Source organism: Arvicanthis niloticus, chromosome 11, assembly GCF_011762505.2.
Source record: "Arvicanthis niloticus isolate mArvNil1 chromosome 11, mArvNil1.pat.X, whole genome shotgun sequence".
Lineage (NCBI taxonomy): Eukaryota > Metazoa > Chordata > Mammalia > Rodentia > Muridae > Arvicanthis > Arvicanthis niloticus.
Genome location: NC_047668.1, coordinates 54,381,192 through 54,397,316, shown reverse-complemented (window position 1 = coordinate 54,397,316; position 16,125 = coordinate 54,381,192). Strand labels below are relative to the sequence as shown.

Here is a 16,125-nt window from a genome sequence, read left to right as displayed (position 1 = left end):
CAAGCTAGTTCCAAGACAGTCAAGACTACACAAAGAGCCCAGTTTTGAATACCCCTCCCCCCAAAAAAGAAATCACTGGGTTGGGAGAAAACTTTGGCCCAAGTTCTTGCTCTACCATCAACGTGTGGTATGGTCAGGTCCTCACTTGTGAAACTATTGGTGTCTGTCTTTGTAAATGAATAGCCTCCACCTCTTTCCAGTTACAGACCTGAGAGGGTCTCGAAGGGCGCTAGGACCTAGAAAAGTTAAGCATGACAGCCACTCTAGGCTAGAGATGTTGCTCAGTGTTAGAGCTCTTGACTACCATGGACAACACTGAGTTCAAGCCTCAACTCTGGACAGAAAGTTGTATTTATAGAGTGGGGATATGTGCTAGCTATTGGGACATAGTGTAAAGTTGTCAAGGTCATATTATTCTACAAATATCTGCGGGGAATATACTATGTGGGGGGAATGTGGACAGTCATGTGGCATAATAACAACCTTTTAGTCAGTGATGGCAACACACACAATGGCAGCTTCACATGATCACAGCGGAGCTGAAATATCCCATCCCTGCCACACAGCAACGTTAGCAATCCCATCTTAGTGTGTTATCCGTGTCTGTGATGCTGCTGGTGGAAACAGACTAAGCTGCAGGAAGATGCAAGTATAGCATGTGCAATCATGAACAGTCCACACAACGTAATAATAAGCAATAGTTACTGGTTTATGAATTTGCTGTATTATTTTACAATGTTCTACATATGAAAAAAAGCTCTCTGTCATACAGGACACAATGTCAGACTGGCAGCAGAAAAATACACCAAAATACCAAAATACAGAAGTACAGAAAATACCAAAATACAGAAAAATACAGTGCTTCTGCACTGACAGGCCATGTTAGGCAATTGTTAGCGTCTGTATGAGTATTTTCTATTATGTGTACACAGTGACAAAACTTCTATAGGACACAGTTCTTTATTTGTTTTTTTTTCTTTTAAGATTTATTTATTTTATGTATATGAGTACATTGTTGCTGTCTTCAGACACACAGAAGAGGGCATCAGATCCCATTACAGATGGTTGTGAGCCACCATGTGGTTGCTTGAACTTAAACTCAGGACCTCTGGAAGAGCAGTCAGTGCTTTTAACCACTGAGGCATTTCTCTAGCCCAGGACACAATTCTTTTTTTTTTTTTTTTTTTTAAGATTTTATTTATTTATTTTACATATATGAGTATACTGTAGTTGTCTTTAGGCAAGCCAGAAGAGGGCGTCAGATCTCATTGCAGATGGTTGTGAGCCACCATGTGGTTGCTGGGAATTGAACTCAGGACCTCTGGAAGAGCAGTCAGTGCTCTTAACCACTGAGCCATCTCTCCAGCCCCCAGGACACAATTCTTATAGTGTGTCCCCATCAGCTAAGTGCCAGAGGGACAGCAATATTATAAAGGTCTTAGTGACTAGAGTGAAATGTGCCACTTCAGAGTGGTCACCTTATTCTGATCAGCAACCCTATATCATGGAAACCGACACATTGCCTCCTTTATCAGATTTCATTGTGTGCTTAATTACAAATACATATCTATGCACGGATATATACATGTGAGTGCAGGTGCTGCAGAGGCCAGAAGAGGACATCAGATCTCCTGGAACTTAAGACACAGGGAGTTGTGAGCCACCCAATGTGGGTGCTTGGAACCAAACTTAGGTCCTCCATAGAGCAGACAGTCTTGATGTGCTCAATTTGAGAAAGCTGTCCAAGCATTCCAGGGCCACAGTGCATCAGTATAAGGTGCAAACCATGGAACAAGGCAGGCTTAGAGCTGATGTGCCTTCCAGGATAGGTAGGAGTTCCAGACAACAGCAACACACTGGACAACAGCCAACCTAAGGGACAAGAATGCTACTGTGAAGAAGAGAAGGAGCAGGGTAGGGAGAGTGATGGGAAGGACTTACTCAGAAGTTCCAGGTTTAGGCCGCATTCCTCTGAGCCCATGAGTAGGGACTGTAGGTTCAGACCAGGAGATAACCAGTTCATTCCTGCTCTACCTCAGAGCTCCACCCATCGAATGAAGGCCTCAAAGCTTAAATAACCTCCACAGCTCACTCCCTTTACTTACTAATTTTGTCTCTGTGCGTATGCATGCTCATGGAATCAGAGGACAATTCTGGGGAGCTGGTTCTCTCCTTCTACCATGTGGGTTCCAAGGCATGAACTCAAGGCATCAGGTCTGGCAGCAAGGGCTCTTACCCACTGAGTCATCTCATAGGCCCACCAGCAGCTCTCTTGCAACAAATGACTCGTCTATCTAGACCTTTCCAAATATAGCTATATGCCTTACATCAGCCAAGATTTCAATTCTAAAATAATGCCCTGCCTGCCATTCAGTGTGTGTATATATATATATATATATATATATATATATATATATATATATGTGTGTGTGTGTGTGTGTGTGTGTGTGTATGTGTATGTATATATGTGTATTTAAAATATGTTGTCATATATTATATATAAATATAAATAATATATAGCCACATTTATACGTGTGTATATAAAACTCATATGTATGGATATATCCGTATATATGAGAGAGACAGAGAGAGAGAACACTTGTAGTCACTATACACAAAAGACAGTCTTGAACTCTTGAACTCCTGATCCTCCCACCTTTGACTCTCTGGTGTTAGGGAAAGAGTATACACCCTCATGCCTGGCCTTTTCAGAAGATCCAGGTCTGGTTCTCAACACCCATATCTGGCAGATCACAATGGTCTGGAACTCCAGTTCCAGGGAATCTGATGCCGTCTTTTGGTGTCTGTGCCCCTGCTCACACATGTACATAGCTAGCCACACACATTAAGAAAACAAAAAACAAAACAACTTGCTGTTTGCTTGATTTGAGACAGGCTCTCACTCTATAGCCTTGGCTAGCATGGAAACTTGCTCTGCAGATCAGGCTAGCCTCAAACTCATAAAGATCCAACTGTCTTGACTTCCGAGTGCTGGTACTAAAGGCATACGCTATCCAGCAAATTCTTTTTAAACCTTTAAAAATAATGAAAACTTTAAATTTTGTATTTAATTTAAGTTATTTTATTTATTTAAATTATATTTTGTCTTTAAAACTTTTTTTTTTTTTTTTTTTGGAGCGGCTGGAAACATCAACAGCACTAATTGCTTTTGCAGAGGACCTGTGTTTGGTTCCTAGCACCTACATGGTGGGCCACAACTATACACAAATTCAGTTCTAAGGATCTGATGCTGTCTTCTGACTTCCATGAGCACCAGGCATACATAGGGTGCACACAAACTTATGAAGGCTACACATTCATAAACAGATACATAAAAGGTTTTTGAGGCAGGAGCTAATGTGTCTCAGGAGGGCCCTGAACTCCCAATCTTGCTTTGGTTGCTTGTTTGTTTTGAGGCAGGATCTCTATGTAGCTCCAGCTATCCTGGAGCTCACTCTGTAGACCAGGCTGGCATCAAAATAACAGAGATCCACCTTCCTCTGCCTTCTGAGTGCTGGGATTAAAGGCTTGAAGTGGCTGACCTTGCTTTAGTTTGAGAGTGCTACCAAAGAACCTGTGTTTAGGATTAGCTCAGAAGTCTGCATTCCTTTTAGCTAAGCTACTTGTATACCCGTCAACCACATGATAATCCGAAGAGTTCCATGTTTCCTGTGCTCTCAAGATCCCTCCCCATGAGCATTTTTCCAGCCCCTTTGAATGCCACTCTTAAATTTTTATTTTAGATTTACTTATTTTATTTTACATTTATGGATATTTTGCCTGCATGTGCGTGTATGCAGAACCCAGGGAAGCCAGACCAGGATGTAGGGACCCTCCAGGAACGGAGTTTCATATGGTTGTGAGACACCATGAAGGTGCTAGGAATCTAACCTCCATCTCTGATAGAGCAGCAAATTCTCTTAATCACTGAACCACCTCTCCATAACTTTTAAATATTTTTTTTTATTGCTGTACAGCAACAAGCTTTATTACCAGGACAAAATAAACCTCCACCATGAGCTAACCAGATAAGGTTTCTACTTAGCCTTGAGTCTACCTTCCTGTCTTAGGTTGCCAAGGTACCACAGCCAGGCACTGTCCCTGAAGATGAGCCACCAAACATGGAACTCAGGTGGGAACAAGGTTTGCAGGAATAGAAGCTTCCCAACGGAGCTGGCAGGTCAGCCAGGAACACTCTCAGATGGCCTCCATAAAGGCTTAAAGGTTCTGAATGTAGATCCTGAGACTCGAAGGAAGCCTGACCAGGGCATAGTGTTACTAGCTGAAGTCCTACAGTAGGTCAAGGTTGGGATGGCTACCATTTTCTCTCTGAGATACTGAGATCTTCCTTCAAGGGTGAGGAAGGGATTTGTCATACCTGTAATGCAGGGGGACCAGGTAGAAGTTGGCTAACTGTACAGCAGGCCAGAGCTATAAGAAGAAAATGAGAAGGTCAGTAGTTGCCCACGACCTGACACCCAGACTCCTATCCTGCCTGGCCCCATGCCACCATCTACATAAGAAAAGGCTGAAGGCAGGTGCTTCCTTGTGGGAAATGAGAAAGTGACCCTAACAGAGGCATTCCTATGCTGTGAGGACCCCAAGCTCAGGGCATTTCTGGACTGAAGGAAACAGAACAGCTAGTGGAGGGATCAACTCTTACATAGTAGTTGGTGATGAGGGCATCAGGGTAGTCCTGCAAAGACAGGGAGGGAACAGTTAACACTTAGATATCCAAGGAGCTGCCACATTCCTGCATGGATATCACACACATTCTGTTCCAAGAAGACACTCCTGGTCCAATTCCCCGCTAGGCTCCTTTCCTCCTGAGCTCGAGACTTTCCTGGTACATCACTGCTGCCTGTCTCCTAACTTTGGGGCAGCCAGGCTGCTAGCCAGAGATCCACTCACCCGCTTCAGTTTGGCCCAGTTGTCCTGGGCTGACATTCCATTGAGTATCCCTACCAGCGGGAGAAAGCAGCCTAGGAAACACGGGGCAAAGCCCCCCTAGGGAAGAGGAGCCAAGTGAAAGCTCTGTGAGCACCCAATGCCCGGCCAGGCTCTCCTTCCCCAGGTCCTTTTCTCTAAGCTCACCTGATCTAGCAACATCTTCTTCACTGCATCCACCTTTGTGGTTCCTGGGATTAAGTGGTCCAAAACTTTGTACCAGCCTCCAACTACGGGGCCCTGAGAGTAAAAGACAGGACAGCAGGGCATAGTGACAGACCCTTGGCTTTCATAACACAAAGCTTCTCCCCCAGGCAGCAGAAACCAACTCCTGAAGAAGGCAGACCTAAGACCAAAAAGGGTGCAGGCTGGCCTAGGTGGGAGAGGCCAGTGGGAACCATAGGAATGAATTCCACGGCCGGGGCAATGCAGCACTTACCCTACTACAAGCAGAACTTACCACAAAGCCGCAGCCCAGGGATACCATGGTCAGGGTTCGGCCTATCTGGTGTTGCTGGAGACCCCGCCTCTCCACCAGTTGCTGTGAGATAATGTCACCTACGCCCATCAGTGACCCTGTACAAGGTACATAGGTGATGCCAAGACATCCCCTAAAAGGAAAGTCTGCTGACCAAATGAGACTTGGCACTCTTAAGTCTTAGGGCTTTGTTCTGGCAAATGACCAGCCCTTTCTTGCTACCTTGAAGCCTCTGCTTCTCAAGGATGGTGACATCTCTCATATGTGTTATCAGACATGGAGATAAGGGGAATGGTGGTGCATGTCTGGCATCCCAGCACTTGGGAGGCAGAGGTAGGACTGCTATGAGTTAGAGACCAGCCTGGGCTACATAGAGAGTCACAGACTAGTTAATAAATAGTGAGACTACAAACACACACTAAGCTGTAGGAAACCAGGACTGAATGCAGATAGAAGAATGAAAGCCAAACTCCACGGCTAAGAACTATGGGAAAGGTCTTCTAGAACATTTCACTTCTACTCTTCTTCTAGAGGTGTGGAAATGAAGATCCATGATTTCACACAGCTGGTACAACAGAGGCAGGTAGCGTGACTCCTAGACACTGTCTTTTTGAGGACTCCAAAATACTAGCAGATTATGCGCAGGATAATGAGAAATGCTCTCTCTCTTTCTTGCCAGCCCAAAGAAAGGCTCTCGCCAATGTCTTTTGCTTTGGCCTTAGGGGTCTTTATTGGTAGAAAGCAGCATGGATAAATCTTTCTAAAATGTGCCAGGGAAAATGTTTCGATTATAAAAGCCGCCTCAACAGGGAAGAGTCCTGGCCATCTACTATACACACAGGAAGTCAAGCTCAGACCTCCTTTCTTACCCTTGAGTTGGCAATAGGACTTAGAACCATTTCCCCTCAGACCTCTGCACCTGCTTCCCACCCCGCTAACTGCACAGACACCCACCCCTGGAAGCCAAGGCAGAATTGGAATCATTGCTATTTAGAGCCTCCAGTTTGTCATGATGGTGTGACGGTTTCTTACAGTCACGGGGCCGCTTGGGAATGACCGCATGATGTCCAGGTCGTCCATCCATCTCAGTGAGTAATGAGAGTCCCCTCAGCTCTGAAGCTACCACTGTCCCGATGCCCTCAATTAACACTGGACAAACATATCCGTCAACCCTATTCCTTGTTCTGGGGCTGGCTCTGACGTCCATGCTGGCTGCACATACAGCTCTGCTCTCCCCACACCTTCCCCACTGCACTTCCTCAGAGCAACCTAGTCAGAGGCAGCTGGGAAAGCCAGGAGCTAGAGCTGAGGATGGGCAGCCCAACGTGCCCTGTGCAGTGGGCCATGAAGTGGCTCTTCCACTGCCTCAGCACCCTGCCCAGCCAGTACAGCCTCTTTTCCCCTGAACTTCCCCCAAAGTCAGACATGGTGTCCCCTAGAACATGTCAGAATTCCTGGGCGTGAGGGGTGGCCAAGGAGAAGCTTAGACATGGTTGTTTCCATTCCCCACACCTAACCAAGACCCTAAAAGCTGGTCAGAAAATAATCAAACAAAAACTTACAGCTCCAAACAAGCTTGCTTGAGGGAAGGGCAAGAGAATTGTTATGCTCAACCTGACGAGATGTGTCAGGCTCAAGGTATTAGGGTGTCAGGGAACCCACATGTGCTGCCTGGCCCCAGTGTTAACACTTCCCTCAGCCCCACCACCTCTCACTATGTGGCCATCAGGTGTGTGCTCAGAACTCTCTCTTCAGCTCTCTCTCCTGGACTACTGCAGGCACGCACAAAGGGGAAAATGGCCCTGAGAAGGCTGAAGGCACTTGGGTGATGAAGGGACAATAGTCCACTTTGATAAGAAGGTGACAGTTCACAAAGGAACCAGTGAATCCCTGCAAAAGATCCGAGAGGTCGGTAGCCATGTGTCCATCTAACTAGGAAGTCCTGGAGACAGGAAGTGACCTCGTAGGTAGTAGAGTTTGGATCAACTCAAGCCAGGGGAACAAGATCAGAGAAAAGGCAGAGGCAGGCTCAGAGGCCACGGGCTACCAAAGGCTCCCATCCAAGAGACGGTCAAAGGGACCACATAGCAAAGGTGTATTCTGGGTAGGCACAGCGGCACATACCTGTAACCTCAGCACTTGGGAGCAGAGGCACAGGATTGTTTTAAGCTCAAGAGAGAGAGCCTGGTCTACATTGTGGGTTCTAAGGTCTGTCAGAGCTATGTGGTGACTGTCTTGGGCAAAACAACAAAAAATACATAGAAAACACACAAACAAGGGGCTGGAGATGGCTCAGTGGTTCTTAGCATTTACAGTTCTTGCAGAGGCCCCAGACTTGGTTTCTAGCACTCACATGGCAGCTTACAACCATCTCTAACCCATTTCAAGAGATCCAGAGGCCTCTTCTGGTCTCTGTGGGCAATAGGTACAGATGCGGTATACATACGCACGTAGGCACACATATGTTTAAACACACCAAAAGCTTATTGTGTACTTAATAACTTGTATACTTATTGCCAGGTGTCTACTGCCTCTACTCCTTGTTATCCATAGGGAGGCCAGGCAGGAATATCCTTAGGAAATAGAGATGTGTAATTTTTTCTTTTCATAACTTATCAATAGTCAAAGAAGCTAATGGCATAACTGAAATAAAAACCAAGTTCCATGATTCTGGAAGCCTTTAGCCATTGAAAAAGGCCTCTCTTTAGTGTCCATGAGTAAATGGTACCCCTCCTATGGGGTTTTGTTTGTTGGTTTTCAGAGGCGAGTCCCATGCCATATTGATAATAAGTAGCCCATAATATGTGCTTGTATTCAGACTGCCTCTGGTTCGTGGACAACAGGGGATGGGGAAGGATTTATCCCTTTAGTTTAGGTGCATCCATTATACAGTAGGTTCCAATCGTAGCTGACTGCTTAGGGTATTTGATAACCCTCCTCTGGGGAAGTGGAAGTGACTTGTACAGACTCACAGACAGCCACAGGATGGCATCTGTTACTTCTTTTACACCACATCTAAGAAAGGGGGGGGGGGGGAGAGGGAGGAGAGGGAGAAGGAGGAGAGGGAGAGGGAAAGAGAGAGAGAGAGAGAGAGAGAGAGAGAGAGAGAGAGAGAGAGAGAGAGTTGGTGCATGTGAGCATTGTCTGAGTGTCCCCTAGCCCAAACCTTTAAGTCGAGGTCCCAAACTGCACCCATCAAGCCAGAGGCAGTATTAGGTAACAGGCCTTCTTCAGAGAGAGGAGGTGAGGAGTCTCTGTAGGTCCACCCAGGTCCATTCATTTCTGACACAGCAGTGCCTGGAAGTTATAGTCTTCTGCTCATAAGAGATTATGGCCACTGGACTTGCAGTCACTCCAGGAAGGCCAAAAGCTTTGGTCCAGGCCAAGAGCAAAGCCAGCATTCCAAGTGAGCCTTCAACAGGAAGGACTCAGACATTCAAACTCTTTACCCAGAACTCAAACACCCAAACCACCCAACCTCTGGGTGACTTTAAGGACATTATCTGGTTAGCTAGGATGGTGTAGTGATCTGGTTCCTCTCTTCCTGGACTTGAGAGCTGAAGCTTGAAGCCTAAAAACACATAATGCCAGAGCCCTGGTGGGATGGAATGAGGGGTTGTTGGGCAGTGGTGCCCCAGAGCCAGGCTGGGCACAGAGCCTAGCAAGTAGACATTGGTTTTGAGTATGATGACATCATGCCTCTGGGTAGGTGCCAGTTCTCATTCGTCACTCCCTGTGGCTCCAGGAGGTGGGGGAAAGAGATGCTTGGCTCTGGGCACTGAACTATTTGAGACCATCCCTTGTCCATGAACGGAAAAGCCCTAACTTTCTTCATCTTCCAAGGCATGGGCAGAGCCAAACCCCCTGCTCCCCTCTGCTCCTACACTTGGTCTTCCAAGAGTCTCATGTACAGGAACCAGAATGTTAGTGGAAGGTGAGAGTGCGCACGCGCAGGGGCAGCTGCCTGGAATGAATGAGGGGAATGTGCCTTTAAGTACAGGAGCAGGGTCTGCAGGTAAAGATTCCTGGGATGGAACCAGCAACACTGCTGACTGAGGGCCCTCCTGGCTGGGGCAGGAGCTTGAACCAACCTAGGACCCAGAGGCAGCTGAAACTCTATTGAGAAGGTGAAGCACATTCCCTGGGATGGGTCTGAGTGCTCAGCTTATTCCTAAGTGTCCCATTGAAGAAAATGAGGCAAAACTGCTAGTTCTGCAGGTGGCCAAGTTTAAACCAGCACCAGCTGGGTTGACAGTGTCCTGGGGCCCAAGAACAGGAAGCATTGCTCTAGATTCCAGTGCCAGCTCTAGAACTGACTGTGTGATGCCTAAACGCATGCCATACCTTGCTTGTGCCTCAGTTTCCCTTTCTGTAGTATTGAGGCCTAGGAGATTCACACCCTGGCTTAATTCAGGTTCCAGGGGAATCAGTGTCTACAGTTTAGCTGCTCTGGTGGCCTGCAATGGATGGAACTGGGCCCTGGGCTCTGGGCCCACTGGAGCCTGGAAGAGCCCTCCAGAAAGGAAGGGATGAAGCTGACTCAGACTGCAGAACACACAGTCAACCTTTTCCTCAGGCTGCCCTGGTCGTGACTTGAGCTTGGCCCAAAGCTGGTGTATTAGACACTTCCGCTGAACCATTTCAGATCCTGATTCACCTGTCTCCTGCTCTCGTCATTACTGCGGTTGAAACAGGCTTCCTTCAGGCCCAGAATCCCCAGGCTCTCACTGTTAATGCCTTCAGGGGCTACACAGGTGTGAAAACAGCAGAGAAGAGTTAAGTGATCCCAGTGTGGAATGGAAGCTGGTAGACCAAGGTCTCCTCTCCTGAAATGACTATTCATCGGATAAGACATTTCAAACCACTTCTTAGTTCCAAGGTAGGGAGGAACTACCCTTGGGGGGAGTGACTTTCTAACCTGCATATAAGCTTCAGACCCTGCTTTTTGGAAAACCAAAGCTAAGATACTTATCCATAAGTTGGGTATGTGCAAACCTATGATCTAGGCACTTGGAAGGGTGAAGTAGAAGGACTGATGAGTTCAAGGCTAGCCTGAGCTACACAGCGAGATTCTGATTGAAAATAACCAGCAAGCAACAGTGGTACATGCCTTTAATCTCAGCACTCAGGAGGCAAAAGCAAGTGGATCTCTGAGTTTGAGGGCAGCCTGGTCTACAGAGTGAGTTCCAGGACAGCCAGAGCTACACAGAGAAACCTTGTCTCAACCAACCAAACCAAGCAAACAGGCGTTTGCTACACACAGGCTGCCAATGATCATAGGAAGAGCCAGCTCCTTGAACCTTCAAGTTTATTATACATTTTTAAAAGTTCCAGTCAGTCCCAGGAGAGAACTGATTGTAGTCATGCATGCATGTACACACACACACACACACACACACACACACACACACACACACTAAATAAGTAAAATGAAACAGAAGGCACAAAGGGATAGGCATGGTGTACAGAGTGTGCTTGCCCAGCTTGTGTGAGGCTGAGCTTCCACCTTTAGGTCTGTGAGTAGATAAATAAATAACACTTCCAAAGCTTCTCTCAGAGATAATTCCTGTAACTGACCTTTTAAGTTCTAAATGAGGAAACTGAGGCCCAAAGAGGTTTATTGACGTGGACTAATTAGGCAGTTACTAAGTGCTATGCTCTGAGATTCAGATCTTGGCCTTCTAGCTCCAAGTCTGAAATCTCTGTTGTTTCTCATTGTGAGCTATCCCATGGGACCTCTGGAGACACTGTGCTCTGACAACAGTCCAAAATGCTTAGGTGAGCTAAGCCCACCCCCACCTTTTATTTGTAGTTTGGTCCAAACACCCTGTCAGTAAAGAAGGGGAAGTCTGCAAGACATGCTGCGAGGCTACAGTTGCTTCAGAACCAGATGGAGATGCAACAGCTTCAGGAGCAATGTGTACATGAGACCGTGGAAAGAGCCCAGGCAGACCAGGGACCCCAGCGAGCCACGTTTCTGCACTTGTGCCCTTGGAGCTTGAGTTCTTGCCTTTGTTAGCTATGGATCATTTAAGGGAAACATGACTGTCCTTTCCTCGCCATTCTTATGGCCACAAGGGGGGACCTTCTATCTGGCAGCTAGGGGCCCTGAGGGAATCTGAGGCTGGGCAAAGGGCCCAGCATGTCAGTTCCCATCACAGCCACACAGTCCAGCATGAGTCACCACACACTCAGCCAGGTGAGTCATGCCGGCCGGACACTCTGAGGACAAGAGGTGGAGGGCCAGAGAAGAGTAAGAGTCCACCTCCTGGCCAGTCATGCAGTTTCTAATGCTAACGTTCAGCTATTGTGCTAACAGGACCTCTGTTCTACCTACACTTTAGCCTCCCTCTTTCCCTTCAGGAGCCCATTGTCTTCCTTAAAATATGGGTTCTTTTTCTAAGCATAGACATGTTTTTTTACCTGATCGTTCACTGCACTGCTCTGATGATCAGAGGCCTGTTGATGCTTCCTGGTCCTGTCCCCTTGTCCTAGCTAACCAGCAAAGGGAAGGTGGACACAGACACAGGAGGTATCTGGAGGTCCTCTGTGAAGCTACTCATCACTGACAGAGGAAAAGGCCCCAGTTAGCATACTGAGAGTATGTTGTAAGAAAGGCAAATGATGATGTAGGCTAAGCTCAGGAAGGTGGTCATCCAGCCAGCTGTGGGGCTTATACTTGTAAGTTCAGTATTCAGAGGCTGAGACGGGACTGCTGCAAGTTCAAGGCCAGTCTGGCTACACAGTGAATTCCAGGTCAGCCTGGGCTAGTGTTGACTCTGGTCTTAGAATAAAAATGAAATTAAAAACTGGAATATATGAACTGAGGAGAGGGACTCAATAGAGTCCCAAAGCTGATAACTGATTCAGAAGTGTTCTGTTTTAATGATATAAACTTCAGATATATGACTGTTTTGTACACTTCACAATAAAAAATACTTATAAAAATAAATTAGAGTAAGTTACTTCAGCACTTGTTAGATGTGAGGTTTAATGTGCACTCCTTCCAGCTAACAGACCTTTGGAGGTTCCTATGTATGTAGACAGTGTGCTCGGCACACTAGGAAGTGTAAGAGGAAAACATTTAGCTTCTCAAGGAGGGTTCTCCTGGGGACAAAGTTTTTAAGAATAGACTACTTAGGCTGGGTGGTGGTGGCGCACGCCTTTAATCTCCAGCACTTGGGAAGTAGAGGCACGCGATTTCTGAGTTCAAGGCCAGCCTGGTCTACAGAGTGAGTTCCAGGACAGCCAGGGCTACACAGAGAAACCCTGCCTTGAAAAACAAAAAACAAAACAAAAAAAGAATAGACTACTTAGGCTGGGCAGCGGTGGCACATCCCTTTAATCCCAGCACTTGGGAGAGAGAAGGAGGTGGATCTCTAAGTTGAAGGCCACCCTGGCACACAGATTGAGTTCCATGACAGCCAGGACTACACAAAGAAGCCCTGCATGGAAAAACAAAACAAACAAAACCCATCACCTAAGTTTTTGAGGACTTTATGTCTTGCTGGACAGACTGCATCTCTCTCTCTTTTAGATTATCATTGTATACTGTATGTGTGTGTGGTCTGTTTGTGGGTTTGTGCAAGTGAGTGCAGGTGGCCCACGTGTCTGGAGGTGACAGATCCCTCTGGAGCTGGAGCTACAGGTGGCTATGAGCCCCCTGACATAGTGCTGAGTCTTCTACAGAGCAGTAGGTGCTGTTAACCTCTGAGCCAACTCTCTACCCCTCTCCCCTCCCACGTGTGTCTCTTAGAAATAACTCACCCTCCAAAATAGACATAATAGTTTGGGAGAAGAAGAACACTTCCAGGGGGCTAAACAGGGAAAAGAGTGCCGTGATATGAGCTTGGGCCTCCTCCTATCACCTGCTCTAGTCCCAGAGTGACGCTCCTCCTTCCCCGTGACCCCCCCTCCTCCAATCACCTGCTCTAGTCCCAGAGTGACACTCACCAGCTGTCAGAACCTGGACTTTCCACGGATGTGCAGCCAGGGCCCTCTGGTATGCTCGCCAGAGTGCCATGCCTCCTGTCAAACCAAGAGGAGAAGTCACTCCCACTGCTCTCACAGTAAGAACATGCCTGCCATTTCCTTATGCCCACTCTCTCTACTTCCAAAATCTGTACTTGACAGAGGCCTCAGAAAGGTTGCTTACTGGGCTGTGTGCCTGCCTCATGGTCACTATACAGCTGGAGAAGAGGCAGTTTTGAGTAACCTGGTCCTGAAGCAGGTCATCCAGTCCTGATCCAGATACTCATGAGGTTAGACTTACTCTGACTTCCATCTAGAGTCTGAGTTACACTCCTCAAGTAAACACGATAGATCCCCAAATTCAGACTCAGTTGGAACTAATCCACATCCTTTGAGTACAACTACACACAAGAATAAACCAAGGACCTGGGTCTGTAAAGTCACATGACCTGCAAGAACTCTCGGCCCACAGTTTCAAGTCAGTGGCTGCCAAGAACTTTTACTCACCTGAGTGGCAGCTCTGTGTGGAACCTTCTCTTACGTGACTGAAGCTGGCCCAGGGACTTCCGTATCGAGCACCGCCTCTTCCGTCCGCCTGCGGCCCGGCTGTTGTTTGGGTACAAGCAGTCCAGGAGGAATGCAGGTGGGTGGGGCCTTTGATAACCGTTGGAAGGCGGCCCAGCTGGCCACCTAATAGTAGGAGCCCCCCGTCTCGTGGACTACACCAAACATCTGTGTGGGGCAGTCTGTGCTTTCTTGTAACTCGGCTGCACCCCTCTCCCCCCCCCACCCCACCCCCCCCCCCGTGCTCCCAGACTATCCCAGTCTCCCGGAGGTAGCCAGGTCTGGACGCCCTTCTCAGTTTGGAAACTTAAATGCTGGTTTAATGCTGGTGTCTGCACACGTTGTCACTGTACCGTACCCAAGCTCCCTAGTGAGCAGAACTCAAGACTTGTTCTATTTTTGTTCTTCATAACAAAATTTAAAGTTTTGTCCGAAATATCTTTTTGAACAAGCAGTCAACTTTCAGAGCCACTGACAGACGCAGGACCTGAAAGCATCCGTGCTAGCTGTCTTAAGGTTGCTCAGCCTTGGTCATGAGTTTGTAAAATGACCCGGCTTGCAATCGGGGCTCAATCGAACTCTAGGGATGTACAAGAGGGGACTCAATGGACGTTTTGTTTTATGGGTTTCTAGAGTTATTTTAAACAAAGAGGCATAAAACTGTTTTAAAAACCAACTTAGGAATCTTAGTCTCCCTTCACTTGTAACACCCGACTCCCTGGAAATACCTTCCTGAGGTAGGTAAGGATGTATACATTCCCCAGCCTTGAAAAAGACCAACTTCATCTATCTGCCTACCCCCAGCTCATTTATTCAATTCCTGTATAACTAATGAAGGATGGATTCTATTAGCTACGAGAGAGGCTAAGGATTCAGGGGAATTATATTCCTGTGTACAGAACATGCTAAAGGAATTCCACTAGTGGACATAATAAGAAGTCCAAATGTGCAAGACTGGAAGGTGTTTTTAAGCAAGGGTATATGGATTCAGATTGTTTAACCTCAGAATCTAATCGTCATTACATAAAACAGTACCTACTCCATAGAGCTCAGGGGTATACAAAAGCACCCCAAACAGAGCAAATGCATAATATCATTTATCCATCCGCCTTCTCTGAAGTACATGGAGATTTTTACCACTACTAGAGATATATAAAAAGTTCCTTAGTGAAATTTGACCTGTGAGTTTTTGGAGGGGAGGAGATACGGGGAGAGAAGCAAATCAAGGATCTTGCATACACTAAGCACATGTTCTTCCACCGAGCTACATCCCAGCCCTGAGATGGGATCTTGAAGGATAAACAAGATTTAGGTGTTGATGGAGAAGGCAACAGAGTAAGCTAAGGCACAAAGGAAGAGCACGAACCAAGAGTATAGATACACTGGGAAGAAAGGTAAGGGAAAAAATGGGCTGAGGAGAAAAGGTTCGTGAGAAAGGAAAAAGAACAGAGCAGAAAATATTGCCCACATTTACTTCTGAGTTAAAGGCTGAATAAACACCAGGAGCAGGGTTGCTGGCAGAAGCCTACAACCACAGCCTTTAGTCCTCCCAACCCCCCCAGGTCCCACCTTCTCTACCACTGGAAGTAGGGAAACACAGATGTGCTGTGTCAATGGGTTGCTCTGCAGGACAAGCCAAGCTTCTCTGCAATGGAAGGCACTTCTTTATTAGTTCAAAAAGCAAGCCCAACACAGCCTGAGCTGGATGACAACAGAGTGGTACAACACTTGGCTCCTAACACTAATGCATTGTGGGCCCTTCTGCTGCATAAGGGCCTCTGTCTCCTACAAGTCTGCTTCCTCCTGTGTATAGGAAGGGGACTACTTGACTCTCTTCTTAGACTTTCTGGCATTTGACAAATCTACACTACTCAGGCAGAAAGCTATTCCCAGATGTAACAAACCAATCTTGAGTGCTCTAAAGTCAAGGTATTGTTCCAGGCAATACTAATATAAGCTGCATCCCATCCAAGAGGAGACAGGCTACCAGTTTCCTGTCCCCTAAGATGGTCTAACTACTTCCTTCCAAACCTCAGCCTGTATACTCCAATGAGTCCCCTGACTGTGATTGGCAATCTCACATCACTGGGGCAGCCTGTGTTTGCAAGACAGAATCACAGTCATGTGAGGTCCAGCTATCCAGAGGACTCGATTGACCAAACAAT

General features: G+C 46.9%; 1 protein-coding gene across 1 annotated transcript; it reads right to left on the bottom strand.

The window, feature by feature from the left end:
* Positions 1-688: 688 nt before the first annotated feature.
* Positions 689-14,065, bottom strand: Mpv17 (mitochondrial inner membrane protein MPV17). The gene is made up of 8 exons (XM_034514553.2): positions 13,904-14,065; positions 13,379-13,453; positions 5,408-5,523; positions 5,095-5,187; positions 4,912-5,007; positions 4,664-4,696; positions 4,379-4,431; positions 689-1,872 (listed from the first exon to the last, which is right to left on the bottom strand). The coding sequence occupies exons 2-8, from the start codon at positions 13,446-13,448 to the stop codon at positions 1,803-1,805; spliced, it is 531 nt and encodes a 176-aa protein (XP_034370444.1). The 5' UTR covers positions 13,449-13,453; positions 13,904-14,065; the 3' UTR covers positions 689-1,802.
* Positions 14,066-16,125: the final 2,060 nt, after the last annotated feature.